We start from the raw sequence: 14,286 nt of genomic DNA on the forward strand, positions 1-14,286 counted from the left end.
GAAAGTGGGGGAGAGGTAGAGAGAGGGAGAGAGAGAATCCCAAGCAGGCTCCACGCTGTCAGCACAGAGCTGGATTTGGGGCTTGATTTCAGAAACCGTGAGATCATGACTTGAGCTGAAACCAAGAGTCAGGTGCTTAACTGACTGAGGTACCCAGCTGCCCCTCTACAATTTCATTTTTATTTTTTTTTTTTTTTCATTTTTTTTTTTCAATGTTTATTTATTTTTGGGACAGAAAGAGACAGAGCATGAACGGGGGAGGGGCAGAGAGAGAGGGAGACACAGAATCAGAAACAGGCTCCAGGCTCTGAGCCATCAGCCCAGAGCCTGACGCGGGGCTCGAACTCACGGACCGCGAGATCGTGACCTGGCTGAAGTCAGACGCTTAACCGACTGCGCCACCCAGGCGCCCCTACAATTTCATTTTTAATTGATAACAGTCTTTACCAAATTTTAAAATTTGAGATGAAATTTACATACAGTGAAATGCACACATCTTAAAGTGTATAGTTTGATGAGTTTTGACAAATGTATAAGCTTGTGTAACCAACCACTCAATCAATATATTGAACAGGAACTCCCCCTGGCCATGCCCCCCCCCCCCCCCCCCACCCCCCACCTCCCGGATCATTTGCCACTTCCTGCAAGTAACTGTTGTCTTACTTTCTATCACTGTAGATTGCTGCTTGTTCTTGATTCATATAAAAGAAATCATGTAGTACATAGTTCATCTCTGGCTTTTGCTCAGCATCATGTTGCATGTGTCAGTTCAGTCTTTTTTATTGTGGAGTAATTTTCCACTGTATTTGGAGTAATATTGTATTAAGTGTGTAAGGATCTTTTTAGAACAAGGGATTTTCTGAAGCCTTTTTATTCAGCCTTACTGTTTTTAAAAATACTTTTACCCAGCCATGAAAGTTGACATAGTTTTATCAACACAGATGCTCATTAAATTGGGCTGCCTCTAAAATAACTCAAGCCATGGGCAAGTCAGAATTTTAATAAATATGGAAATTCTATTTTAATATTAGTCCCACTTCAGTTTGCTGTTCTTAACTCTTCTGTGTAGTCCTTTGAAGTCCAACTGGAATTTTTTGAGACTTACTTTGTGGCCTTGCATATATGGCCCATCCTGATGAATATAGTGGATTTGAAAAGAATGTATATTCTGCATTTTGATTTTTTTTTTTTTTTAGTATAAATTGATTTAGGTAAGGATGGTTGATTATATTGTTCAAGTCTTCTGTGTTATTACTGGATTTTTTCCCCTATCTTTGCCATTCCAAAAGAGGGTTGAAAAGGAAGAACAAATGACAGGTGGGACAAACAAAAAGGACAGGACTGTACACTTACATCTAACCATATCAACAATTACATCAAATACGAATGACTTAATTTATGTAATTCTTCTTTAATTTTGTTGGGTTCTGCCGTATGTATTTGGAAGTTCTGTTATTGCAAAAATATTTGTGATTGTTAACGACTTCCTGATAAATTGACTCATCGTTATAAATATCTCTTTCTGGTGATACTTCTTTGTTGAAAGCTATTTTTCTTATATTAATATAGTCACTCCTGCTTTATTAGGCTTACTATATATATATATATGATACTTCATTTTTCATCCTTTTACTTTATATTTCTTTATATTTAAAGTACATCTCTATTAACCGCATATAGTTAGGTTTGTCTTTCTTTCTTTTTTTTCTTTTCTTTTTTCTTTTTAGCCAATCTGATAATCTCTGGCTTTTAATAGTGTTCATTCTGTTTATATTTAATGTAATTATTTATATGATTGAATTTAAATTTACCATCTTACCATTTGATTTCTATTTCTCCCATCTGTTTATTGTCCCACCATTACTGCCCTACTTTTGGATTGGCGATTTTCTTAGTATTCCATTTCACTAACCCAATTGGCTTTTTACTTACATCTCTGTAGTTTGTAATTTTAATGGATTATATCATATATTTTTCGCATAGCCTACCATGAATTAGTATTAAGAAGTTTACCCCCTTCTTTCCTTTGAGCCAATAAGATTTGGATAGCTAGGATCTACTCTGTATCCCAAAAAGATATATAAATGTGTATCTCATGTATTATGGTTCCCTTTACTCAAGAGCTAAATTCCCTCCAGTTTCTACCAGCTTGTGTTTGCTCTCCAGTTTCTTCAAAACTGTTTTTATATTTTATCCAGTGTTTTGTATTGCTATTTGTGGGATGGTTTGTCCAATAAAGTCTATTCCACATTATCAGAAGTGAAATTGCCATTTTGTCATTTTTAATGATGTACTAAACACTCTTCTGAATCTATTACCTGACTCAAAAACTTGACAGTAACCTTTATTCATCTGTATAACTCTTCTTCTCAGTCTATCCCCTCTATCGCCCGATATCCCTGACTTGAGTTATCCACCATCCTGAATTTCATGTTGCCATTTCTTCTTTTGTTTTTGTCTAGTTATGTTGAATCTGTATGTATTTCTAAAATCTATATATATTTGTATTGTTTTAACTTACAAAAATTTTGCTGAATTTATTGGAGACTTATAATTTGCTATTATACTATATAGATTTAATCATACTACACATACATTACTTTGGTTTGTTTTGACAGCTGTATGTAATTCCATTGTGTAAATATACCAGTTTATTCATCTCCTCTTGTGTTGGACATTTGGTTTGTGTCCACATTTTCAGTCCTATGAACATTTTTGTATGTTCATGATTATGTACTTCGGAGTAAATATTGTTAGATTGAAAATTAATGCATTTAATTGTAGATGATAATGCCAAACTGTTATTCATAAAGTTGTTAAGCCATTTCACATTCCCACCGCCATTCCGTAAGAGACTCTGTGAGGCTACATTTTCTGTAATACTTGGCAGTGTCAGTTTGTTGTTTTTAACCAGTTGACTGGGTATAAAACGGTATCACATTGTTTGTCTAAAATTCCTTGTACTAATGACATTAAGCCTCTTCCTTTGTTTATTAGCTGAAGGTGTATTCTGTTATACGTCTGTTCGAGTCAACCCTGCTTCCTTTTTTTAATTGATGTGTAGAAATTCTATACTTTAAATACCATTGAACTAGACCATCTATTCATGACTACTTTTCTTTTTAATTTTTTTTTAACATTTATATATTTTTGAGAGACAGAGACAGAATGCGAACGGGGGAGGGGCAGAGAGAGAGGGAGACACAGAATCTGAAGCAGGCTCCAGGCTCTGAGCTGGCAGCACAGAACCCAATGCGGAGCTTGAAACCCATGAACTGTGAGATTACGACCTGAGCTGAAGTTGGACGCTTAACTGACTGAACCACCCAGGAGCCCCTATACGTGACTACTTTTAATTTGTTAAAGACGTCTTTGGCATTTGCCTCCATCATTCTCTCAGACTACCCTATTTAATTTGCAAGTCTTTCCATTTTTCCTGCTCCATTTTTCCCTTTTATCACATACTACATTTGCAATGTTGTATACATTATTATTAGCTATTTTACATGTAGTAGTAGGCTGCTACTACATGTTAAGTATAGAGGTTGAGAATAAGCATTTATAAATATTTATTGCAGATAAACAAATAATTATTGCTTTATTTAGGCCTTTTGGGAGAATTTACATGGGTGCTTAGTCTAGTATCTGAAGTGCATTAATTAATATTGGAAATCACATAGTCTTGACTTTTTCTTGTTAATAATCAAATTTTTTGCCAAGATAATTTCAATTATATTTTTTCACAGGTGAAAGAATGAGTAGATTGTGGCATAATTTCAGCATAAACCTATTTTTCAGATAGACTCAGATAAACAGAAATTTAACATGTATTATATAAGACCTAGATTAAAGCCCGGTCTTTGCTCTATATTGGCTGTGTTTCTGTTGCAAAAATCAACAGACATCTTTGATATTATCTATCTAATGGAGACAAGTTTATTCATTTCATAGAGTTGTTGTCATGATTAAGGATTATGAGTAATTTATGTAAATGTATAGGGACCACTGTAGGCACTCAGTACATGGTAGCTGTTGTTATATTACAAAATCCCAGTAGGTGTGTGCAAGTGTGTTTAGTGTATATGCTAATAAACTCTTCTTGTAGGCACGTCTTACGAGACGGGGTGGGGGGGGTGGGGGGGTTGGGGAACCAAAATTGGAAGAGCAGAAATTGGGTGGCGCTGGTGCAGGGAGAAAAAAATCTGTCCACTGAGCATTGCTGATGGCCCCTCAGGAAGTTTCCATCAGTATCTTCAATGCTTTTCATAGAGACTTAGAGCTCTGTATAGCATGGAAACCATTCTACTGGCTGTTAAACACCTTGAGTGCAAGAACTGAAACTTCCTTATTTTATTACCCAATGGAGCATGTGCTCTTGCAGGACGGTAGACGGTGGGCCACAGCATGTTAAGCGAGCCAGGTCATTCAGCTCTGCCATTTCAGAAGCTCTCTCTCCATGTTTGACCTCTAGGTGGGGTTGCAATTTGAAGTTGAGTTACCATACCCTCCAGGAAGCACGTGTCACGTAAAGGATGTAATGGCAACATCATTGCTTTTTCAGCTCTAGGTTGGAATTTGCCCTTGACAGATAACAACATGATGAGTGATGCAAGTGACATGCTGGCTGCGGCGCTGGAGCAGATGGATGGGATTATAGCAGGTAATCTGCGTCCTCTGAAAGGTGGCGTCACCACATTGACTCTGCGCTCTTGGCTTTTTCAGTACAACACTTTTATTCCCTTTCCACTTGCTTATTTTCATGTATTGGCTGCCTTTAGATTCCACATAGTTGCATCTTGGTCCCTCTTCTCCATTTTATACATTTTATTTTAAAATGCCAAATTCCATTTCCATCCTAGGTTTCTGACTCAAGGATAAAGAAACAGCATCTCATGTGATTTTTGTGCAGGTAGTCTGTGGACCACACTTTGGGGGATACTGCTCTACCCTGTATCCACGGATGTTCTGATCTGTTCCCTGATCACTTTCCCACCAATGACTCTCACTTTGTATTTGCTTTCTCAGTTCTCTGCTAAGCTTCAGGTCTCTAACTGCCAATCAGGTACTCCTTTGAAATAGCCTATATGCATATCCGTGTCATCATGTACAACTTTGAGCTCATTATCTTCCCTCAGAAGCCCCTCTAGTAGTCTTTATATTGTCTAATTTCATAACCTTCCATCCACACAGTTTCCTAAATAGAAATTTAAGTCAGTCTAGACCTTTGTCCCTCATTGTCCCTATTTAAGTCAAGTTCTATCCATTCTACCTCCTTTCTGCCGTTCCCTTTTATCCTCTCTAAAACCTGTCTTGTCTGTGCTTACCACTGTCTGGCTTTATCCAAGTAACCCTCACACTTGATGTTCTTGAGGCTCTTGCTTTCTCGCTCTAGTCCGTCATTCTCTGGACCACCAGAATGTCCTTTATGAAACACACATCTGGTTGTATCACTCCCTTGTTAAGAACCTTAAGCAATTCTCTATTATGGAGATGGAGCAAAAACAGTGTAGACCATTGCCTCCTTGTTTTCTCTTCATGACCAAGGAGACTGACTAGCAGGTGAACATTTTCAGTCCCTTGTGTCTTCCAGGGGTAGTGGCTACCTAAGGTCTCATGTCACATTTTGTATTTTGTCACAGGAGAAATACATTTATGTATTTAGGAACTTAGTGTAATGAAGAGAAGGTTGAATGGGCAAGTGGGTAGGTAGGTCAGGGTCAAAGTGGAATTTGGCTTCTACCGCTTCTCAGTTCGAGCTGTCTTGGCCCCTGTTGCTTACTTTTCTGGACATAAATTTGACCCTGCTCTGTTTTAGTGGTTCAGAGAATCCAAATGTGTTTTCTTGTCAGAGGGTCTTCTCTTGAGGGAAGTGGCAGGTCACACTTTGGCCTCCTTTGTATATCCCGGAGACCAGATTTCATGTTGACCTCCTTTGTAGATTAGACTACATCTTGAATACTGTATTCAGTGCTTGGAATATCAGTTTCAAAGAGGTTATTGGTAAACCTTACCTAGAGGAGGAGGTGACCACGAAGGTAAAGAGTTTGACAGTCACATCTGGCAAGGAAGGAACTGGTTAAGTTTAACCTAGAAAAGTATATTCTTGTTCAGGGCATGATATATACTGTCAAACAGTTGAAGGACTGCTAAATGTCTTTCTCTGTCACAATTTCAAAAAATATAACCAGAACCATTTGTAAACTGTTACCAGAGGTTAAAACCTTATACTCTTAGTAGAACTCAAGTCAAGAGAAGTGGTATTTCTAGGACAGTAGTTGAGGCTTTATATTTTACATACTCCACTAGATGAATGTGTTTGTACCTTAGCCCTGGCAGGGCTTGAGGACCAACATTAGCATTCTTAAGAAAATCAAATTTTCCAGGTCTTACCTCACAATGAGTCCGTCAAGTAGCTTTGTGGGTAGAACCTGGTTTATGTTCTCAAATTAACATCGGTAGTTCTCCTCCTCAGGTAGGAGGGAGGGGGGAGATAAGACTACAAATATTTGAGGAGTTTTTCTAAATATGCATCTCTCCTCCATCCCCGCCTGTTTTGTGATGGAGACTTAACAGAATGGAGGGTCAGTGTGGGCACATCTGCTTTTAATAATATTAATCAGGCGATCATAATGCTTAAAACTGCTGGAATAGGACGTTATAGCCTGTTATCTTTTGAATGCTTTCCTGTTCCTCCATTTCCCTGACAGACTCTCCTCAATTTATATTTTTCTGGATTCTCTTCTCAGCCTTACATGGTTCTGGAGGAGATTGATTCAGAGGGTTATGTGAAGCATTTAGCAGTGGGCCTAGCATATCAATGGTTACCCTTATTGTGGTTCAACACAGGTTTGGGTCCAAATCATTTGGTCCAGTATTAAGCAATGTTGGTGGGATGGACTAACTGAAAGAGAATTCCTCTCCCTACCGTTGGAATTGATCAAGCTGTATAGCCACTGGAGAGAGAATTTACACATTGGTTCACAGTTTTCTTCCAATTAGAAGACCTTCAGATTAATATGGTGATAGCCTAAATATAGTAATTATTGATACTTAAGTATAAAGCTAGTATGTATAGTTGATAGACCAGGAAATAAAAATCAAAGAGATGAAGAGGATATATATGCATGCTTTCAGAATGGGCTGTGGGTTGGTTATGTGGTTTTTAAGTAGTAGAATGCTTTCCCTTATAAGTAATAGGAAACAAAAATGGCTGTAAAACTTTTTAAAGCTGATATTAGCAAGAGTATTTGATGTTAGGCTGCAAACAAAATCATGGGAGAAAATGTTTATACACACAGGCTCATGCATTTATACACAAATGTATATGTAATTCATTGAACTCCCCAAAGTTTAAATTCTGGTAAATTAACTGGGAGCTGGCCCTGTTACATTTGACATTATGCTATGCAATTTCCACCTCAATGTGCAACTTCTCTGCAGGGAATTTCAATACTTTATGAAACTTAAAATTTATATTTTCAGCTGATCTGCTACCTTCTTAGCAGAAGGTACCTTATTTCCATGAGGTCAGCACATCCTTCACCAAAGCCCATCACATTCTTACCATACTACACAATTGACCTCTCTATTAGGTATTTGATGATTGATATTTACCATCAATTATATGGTTTTATTTTTGTACCAAGAATCTATGACTTGGAAAGATTTTCATGACTGAATTATTTTCTTTTTCTTGTTGCTTGTTTTGATTATTCCTCACTGTGACCTGACTTGCTTTGGTCTATTATCTAAATCCTGTTTAGATAAATCCTGTTGCTCTCTGTGATTTTTTTTTTTTAAACCTAGGTTCTAAGGCCTTGGAATATTCCAATGGAATTTTTGATTGCCAGTCTCCCACCTCCCCATTCATGGGAAGCCTGCGAGCTCTGCACCTTGTAGAAGACCTGCGTGGGTTGTTAGAGATGATGGACACAGATGAGAAGGAAGGTTTGAGGTGCCAGATCCCAGATTCAACAGCGGAAACACTCGTTGAATGGCTTCAGAGCCAAATGGTAGGTGTCTGCACGTTACAAGTCCCATGCTGTGAGTCTTTTGTTGCTTATTTCAAAATTTAGAACATAAAATAGTGGATTCGAACACGAAAAAAAAAAGTATAGGGCAGCAGGTTTGCTGTGGTTTTATCCCTTAATGGATCCTAATTCTCTTTAAGGGTAATTTTTTAAAAAGTACTGTTAGTGTACATTTCACGGGTCCCAGGAGTTCACCTCCTGATTTTGCCCATAAATGTGGGCTAGCTTTCAAATTTTGCTTGGATGACGTGCCGTGGCCTAAAACAAAGAGTCCTATAAGGGAAAGAACCTTGAGCGTGATAGATGCCTTCTCAGTAATAATGGGAAGTTCACTGTTAAAGGACCCAGTAGCAGTTCTAAATAGGAAGTAGGGTGCATAGACGCCTCCAAAAGCAGCCGAGCTCTGTAGCAGTATTTGATATGAAGTGCCATCTAGTGGTGTGAGGTGGTCATTTCAGTGCCTGTGCTTGAGTTAAACTGTAGAATTGGACTTTAAATGGTGCTCTTATTCATTTGAACAATGAGGCCTCTTTCTAGGCATCCGTCTCAAAAGCTGGTGGTGTGGCCAACGTGCCCTTTCCCTGAACACAGTGGTAAATACCATGGTGTTAATATGTGTTGAACAAATACAACCTAAAAGAATACCGCTAAAAATACTCAAAGGAGAAGACAGGAAATGTGTTCATTTTGTAGGTTATACACTTAAAAATGGTAAAAATGATACATTTTATGTGTGTATTGTACTACAGCCAAAAATAAAAACATTAATAGGGTGGTAAAATTGGGGGTTGGATGGTATTTTGGCATTTACAGATGCTGATGCTAGAGACCACAGATCTGAATTTTTATTTTGGCTCTGACCCTTAGAAGCTTGTATGATTTGGGGCAATTTTTTTAAAGCTGTTTGTGTCAGTTTCCTCATTTGTAAAATGAGGGAATGATAGTTTCTGCCACATAGGGTTGTGAGTCCCTTGAATTAATTTATGAGTGCTTGTCAGTGAACCTGGTGGATGATTAGTCAAAAAAGGTAATACCACAGAGTAGATTGTAGCAAGTAGAGGGAAAACCATGGGGTCCCTTTGCAAAGAGGCCAGGAGAGGGTTGGCTCCAATTACTAGGAGAGTTAGGTTACACATTACTCATACATAATTCACTTTTTTGGGGGAGGGGCGGGGAGAGGGAGAGTGAGAGTGAGTGAGTGAGAGGGGGAGGGGGAGGGGCAGAGAGAAGGAGGCAGAATCTGCAGCAGGCTCTAGGCTCTGAGCTGTCAGCACAGAGCCTGATGTGGGGCTCGAACTCATGAATGGTAAAATCCTGACCTGAGCCAAAGTTGGATGCTTAACCGACTGAGCCACCTAGGCACCCCTGTGGTTCACTTTTTTGACAGAAGTACAGACATCTCTCTGACGGAAGTACAGACTGTGGAGAAGCTTCCACAATATTTTAGAAGCACTTATTACTGGTTACATAATTAAGATTTCATTTAGGTTTAATGATAGCCAACTTGGGAGTCCACATACTGAAGAGTAATACTAATCTTCTCAGTGCAACTAGGCATTGGCATTTCTAATTATTACTTTGCCTGGGCCAGGGAGATCTCCTGGTTTCCTGTAGGATGCTGTTTATTCCTTCTCTGCTAATTTCTACCACCTATTTAATTGTTTCATATGATCAGAAGCTGGATAAGAAAAAAGAGAAAATAGTAACACTAGTAGTTTGTTACTGATGAAGGGATATTACAACCATAAGAATGAATTTGTTTCAAGAAGATAGCTATAGCTGTAGCCTTCTAAACATGAAAAATTTTCTTTTAAGACTCAGAAGTTCCTCTCTGTGGTAAAAAACAAATCTATTGAATATGCCGTGTTTGTTCAATTACTGAGGTAGAATTCTCTGTTTTGATTGTGAAATATTATCACGTTAATACAAATATTGATGGAGAATTACATGCTTTATCAAGCTCCAAGTTTAAGAGGGCAAACAGAAAAAATATGTCGAACTGTTTGAGCCAAGCAATTAGTTTCTGTTTACTTTAGGTCTAACTCAGTGAGTTGCCGAGAGAATTCTTACAGTGCTTTCTCCAGTAGACGCAGTTGAGGATCGTGACCTTGATCAGGTCATGCAGTCCCAAAAGTGTCCGGTTATTTGACAGTTTTAATAGGAGGCATTCTCAAAATCAGCAGAAGTTACAAAAATGTAGTTTTCAACAAAGCTAGTGAAAATGTGGCTGGCAGAACTCCAAGTCAGGCGTCATGGCCCATGAGATAAGTAAGGAGAAGTGCACTGCTTCTGACCTGAGAAATCACCGCAGTACGTTTCTGTCTTAATCCTACATTTAAAAAAAGGCAGTATTAATTCTGAGTGTACCTTTTAAGAAAATTTGTGTAACCGGTTTCAGAAAAATAGAAACACTCATGGGGGTACCTGGGTGGCTCAGTCGTTTAAGGCTCTGACTCTTGGTTTCGGCTCAGGTCATGATCTCCTAGTTTCGTGAGTTTTGAGCCCCACGTTGGTCTCTGTGCTGGAGGTGGTGTGGAGCCTGCTTGGGGTTTTCTCCCTCTTTCTCTTTCTCTTTCTCTTTCTCTTTCTCTTTCTCTTTCTCTTTCTCTTTCTCTTTCTCTTTCTCTCTCTCTCTCTCTCTCTCTCTCTCTCTCTCTCTCTGCCCTTCCCCCACTCACACTGTTTCTGTCTCAAAATGAATTAAAAAAAAAATAAAAGAAGTAAATAAAAACACACATTATTTAAAGAGTTCAGATGTGGGGCATGTTCTGTCCAGGGCTGCTGGCTATTCTCCCCAGGTCCCTGATGCTCAGCTCCGTGACCCATTGCAACGCTGCCATCCTTGGATCCCCCGCTGCTCTCTGGCCAGCTTCTCTTTTCATGTGTGCCTCTGGGGGATGTTTTTTCAAGCCTTGGTAAACAAGGTACATTCAGATTGTATTCGGTACGTGGTCACAATTCTCTGAGTTATGCAGCATCTCGCTGAGACATCCTAGCTAAAGTTAAAGCTGCTCTTCCCCTCTGGTCCCAGGCTTCTGATAAACTCCCATGAAAAGTGTCCACAGGCACAGGAAAGCAAGTGGACTGAGTCAGCAGAATTCTTGAAGGAAGCCAGTGCAGTGTGATAAGTGAGAGATGCACTTTGAATGAAAACCCTGGCCACCGATGTTGGTTAGGATTGAATGGAAAGAGACTTGTCTGTTATTTCATGAAAGTGAGCAAAGAAAGAGGAAGTGGCAAGGAAAATAGGGACAGTATTTTTTCTTCATCTCATGTTAGCCCTTCTCAAAGTAGAAGATTCTCTTGCTGTATCTGCATCCGGTCACATAGCTGGCTTTCAGCAAATGTTGAATAAATGAATGAATAATGTTGAATGAATGAATGAATAATTCTTCTACTAGAATAGGAGCTGGGCCTTAGCTTCTAGGCCTTCATCTTCTATTCTTCATCCTTCTGTAACTCAGAGGGCTTTGGCATATTCTTGGGACCGGGATAATGTAGTCTCCACATAAACCCCTCTCCCTACTTTGAGCATAGTGGTGCACATGAAAACCAAGTGAGGAAGGGTCAGTGCCCGTCTTCCCTACTCAAGTGAGGTGTCTAAAAGAATCTTTCGGAAGACACTAAAGAAATCCATCTCACTCACCCTGTGCTGGCCGTGGCTGCACAAATAAGGAGCTGTGCATGCATTAGCTGCATCATGGGCTAGCCAGTGTATCTTGGCACTTGATATTTTGGCAACAGAGATACCCAGATACTTCAAGGGAGGCTCCCTCCAGATGTTTCTAATGAGAACAGCAGATGAAAGCGCTTGGCATCTGCTGTTCTTGCAAGTATTTGAGATGTAGCTCTGTTTTTGGAGTCGTGGATCTTAGAAGCTGGCCTACCGCTGTGGTTCGTCTCACCCCAGAGCACTCGATTTTGCTCCAGTTGGCTGTCTAGTTAAGAAGATGTTTTGTCTCTGGAAGACAAGTACTGAGAAAATTAAAATGTAGAAGTAAAAGCCGTAGCCTGATTTTTGACCACATCTGCAGTCTTGGAACGTACAGAGTGTATTCAGGCTTATTCTGAGCTTCTGTCTTTGATGAACTTCCTGACAACACTGAATAAACTCATGTCTTTCCTGGAAGAGGGTCATGATTGGGCTTTTTGGGTGTGATGAAGTGTATATGAGATTGATTTCTCCCTTTGGTTTCCTTTTTGAGCAGAGATGAGATTTTGGAATAGAGGGCTTTCCGAAGAGGTTGTCCCTATTGCCTTGGCATCGTATTTCCTTTTTAGAGCCACAACAGAATCTTCAGAGGGAAAGATAGATGGAATGTTTCAAGACGACCAAGTCAGAGGTACAGTAGATAGTAAAAGGGGCACCAGCCAACCAGACGGGATGCTCCAGTGGCCCCGAATGGCAGTGGTGTTGCCCCAAGATAATTACAGCACAAGGATGAAGCCTCACCACCCTCATTCCACAATACTTGGTGAGAGGAAAGGGAGCAGAGTCCTGCAGCCTGGTGGCATGATTTCTAACGTTGTTGATATCATATTCTTTGATTCTATGGACGGTAGTGTGGGAGATGCCTTCTTGTGCTGTTGAACCCCGGTGAAATGTTGACTGTGGTGTTCATGGCTTTCAGGTCTTTCTCAGTCTATTCTACAAGAGTGTCTAGTAGAGAGCAGGCAATGAATGTATGCATGCAGCAGTAGAGAATGTCTGCATGCAGCTGATTAGGAGGCATGAGGCCCTTGTGTGAGATGTTTCCTTTCGTAGCTGGAGATAACATTTAATTAGAAGAGCTTTAGTGGGCCGTGCCTTCCTTTTTCTTTCTTGATCCTGAATTTTTTTTTAAATGTTTGAGTGAGTGAGAGAGAGAGAGAGAGAGAGAGAGAGAGAGGGAGGGGCAGAAAGAGGGGGACAGAGGATCCGAAGTAGGTTCCAGGCTCTGTACTGACAGCAGAGAGCCTGATACGGGGCTTGAACCCACGAACTGTGAGATCATGACCTGAGCTGAAGTCAACACTCGACTGAATGAGCCACCTAGGTACTCTTTGATACTGAATTTTTAAAAATGTAATCATGAAATCAAAAACTGTATGGCAGTTTTTAAAACTAATTTTCAAAGTAAGTATGTTGACCTCGATGGATAGTATGTATATGTTGGATGGGGGCTGCTGCGTGTGTGTATGTTATAGTACTACTCTATTTCTTAACATTTGTTGTCCTTATAAAATTGAGCCGATGTTCTTTTCCCCATTTTAATTTAGCTACTCCCCGTTGTGTTTTGGGAATGTTATATTCAAAATGAATTCTGTGCTACAACGTAAGTAACTATAATTGTGGCAAATCACTACTTGCGTGTTGATTTTGGATTTAGACAGGACAACAGAGCTTAGGAAAGAACAAAGCAAAATGAAGTTTGGGGAGAAAAGGGAGACAACTTTAGACTAATGCAAACCAACAGAACTAAGAAAATCAAAGGAAAACACAGTATGATGCTTTCAGAAAAATAATGGGCAAAATGTTCTTGTCTACTTTGAAATAATACCTGTTGGTACTGTGTGATGGGCATATAAAGTTTCATCATGCTAGTCTCTATTTTTATATATATATTGAGAATTTTGTATAATAAAACATTTTTTGAAAGGGAGGCACATGAGACAAGATGCTAACATTTATTATATCTTTATACTTGATTGTGTGTATATTTGATAATTAAAAGGAAATTAGGGGTGCCTGGGTGGCTCAGTCAGTTCAGTGTCCGACTCTTGATTTCAGCTCAGATCATGATCTCATGATCTCAGGTCTGTGAGTTTGAGCCCCACATTGGACTCTGAGCCTACAGCACGGGCCTGCTTGGGATTCTCTCTCTGCCCCTCCCCTGCTTGTGCTCTGTCTCCTTCTCACTCACTCAAAATAAATAAACTTTTTTAAAAAAGGAAATTAATACTAAAAAGAAGAACTTCTATTTAGGTGGTGATGGGTGAGGTATATTGTGACTCTAATGTTATTTGTAGCACCTGCCATGTGAATTCAGGCAATTCATATTCCCAGGTGTGGTTCCTGACTAACTCTAAGATCTCATAATTCTGTAAGAAATAGAACTTTTCAGACATTTTCCCCTCATCATGCCAGGAAAATCTGGCAAACACCGTGAGTTCCTTGATTAAAGTATCCTTATTACAGTCCCGCTGGATCCCTTGCCCTTCCCTCCCGAGTGTCCCACACCCACCTCCACATGCACTGCTAGCTGGATATGGTATT

The 14,286-nt window shown here is 39.5% G+C and overlaps 1 protein-coding gene across 8 annotated transcripts in view; it reads left to right on the top strand.

The window, feature by feature from the left end:
• Nucleotides 1-14,286, top strand: part of PPFIBP1 (PPFIA binding protein 1) — a 117,458-nt gene that overhangs the window by 49,851 nt on the left and 53,321 nt on the right. For all 8 annotated transcript variants that reach the window (XM_030322041.1, XM_030322040.1, XM_030322044.1 and 5 more), the window contains exons 2-3: nucleotides 4,562-4,660; nucleotides 7,807-8,012. In XM_030322041.1, the coding sequence (XP_030177901.1) occupies nucleotides 4,597-4,660; nucleotides 7,807-8,012 (270 nt within the window). In that variant the 5' untranslated portion in view covers nucleotides 4,562-4,596. The remainder of the gene's footprint in view (nucleotides 1-4,561; nucleotides 4,661-7,806; nucleotides 8,013-14,286) is intronic.

This window comes from Lynx canadensis, chromosome B4, assembly GCF_007474595.2.
Source record: "Lynx canadensis isolate LIC74 chromosome B4, mLynCan4.pri.v2, whole genome shotgun sequence".
In the NCBI taxonomy this organism is placed as follows: domain Eukaryota; kingdom Metazoa; phylum Chordata; class Mammalia; order Carnivora; family Felidae; genus Lynx; species Lynx canadensis.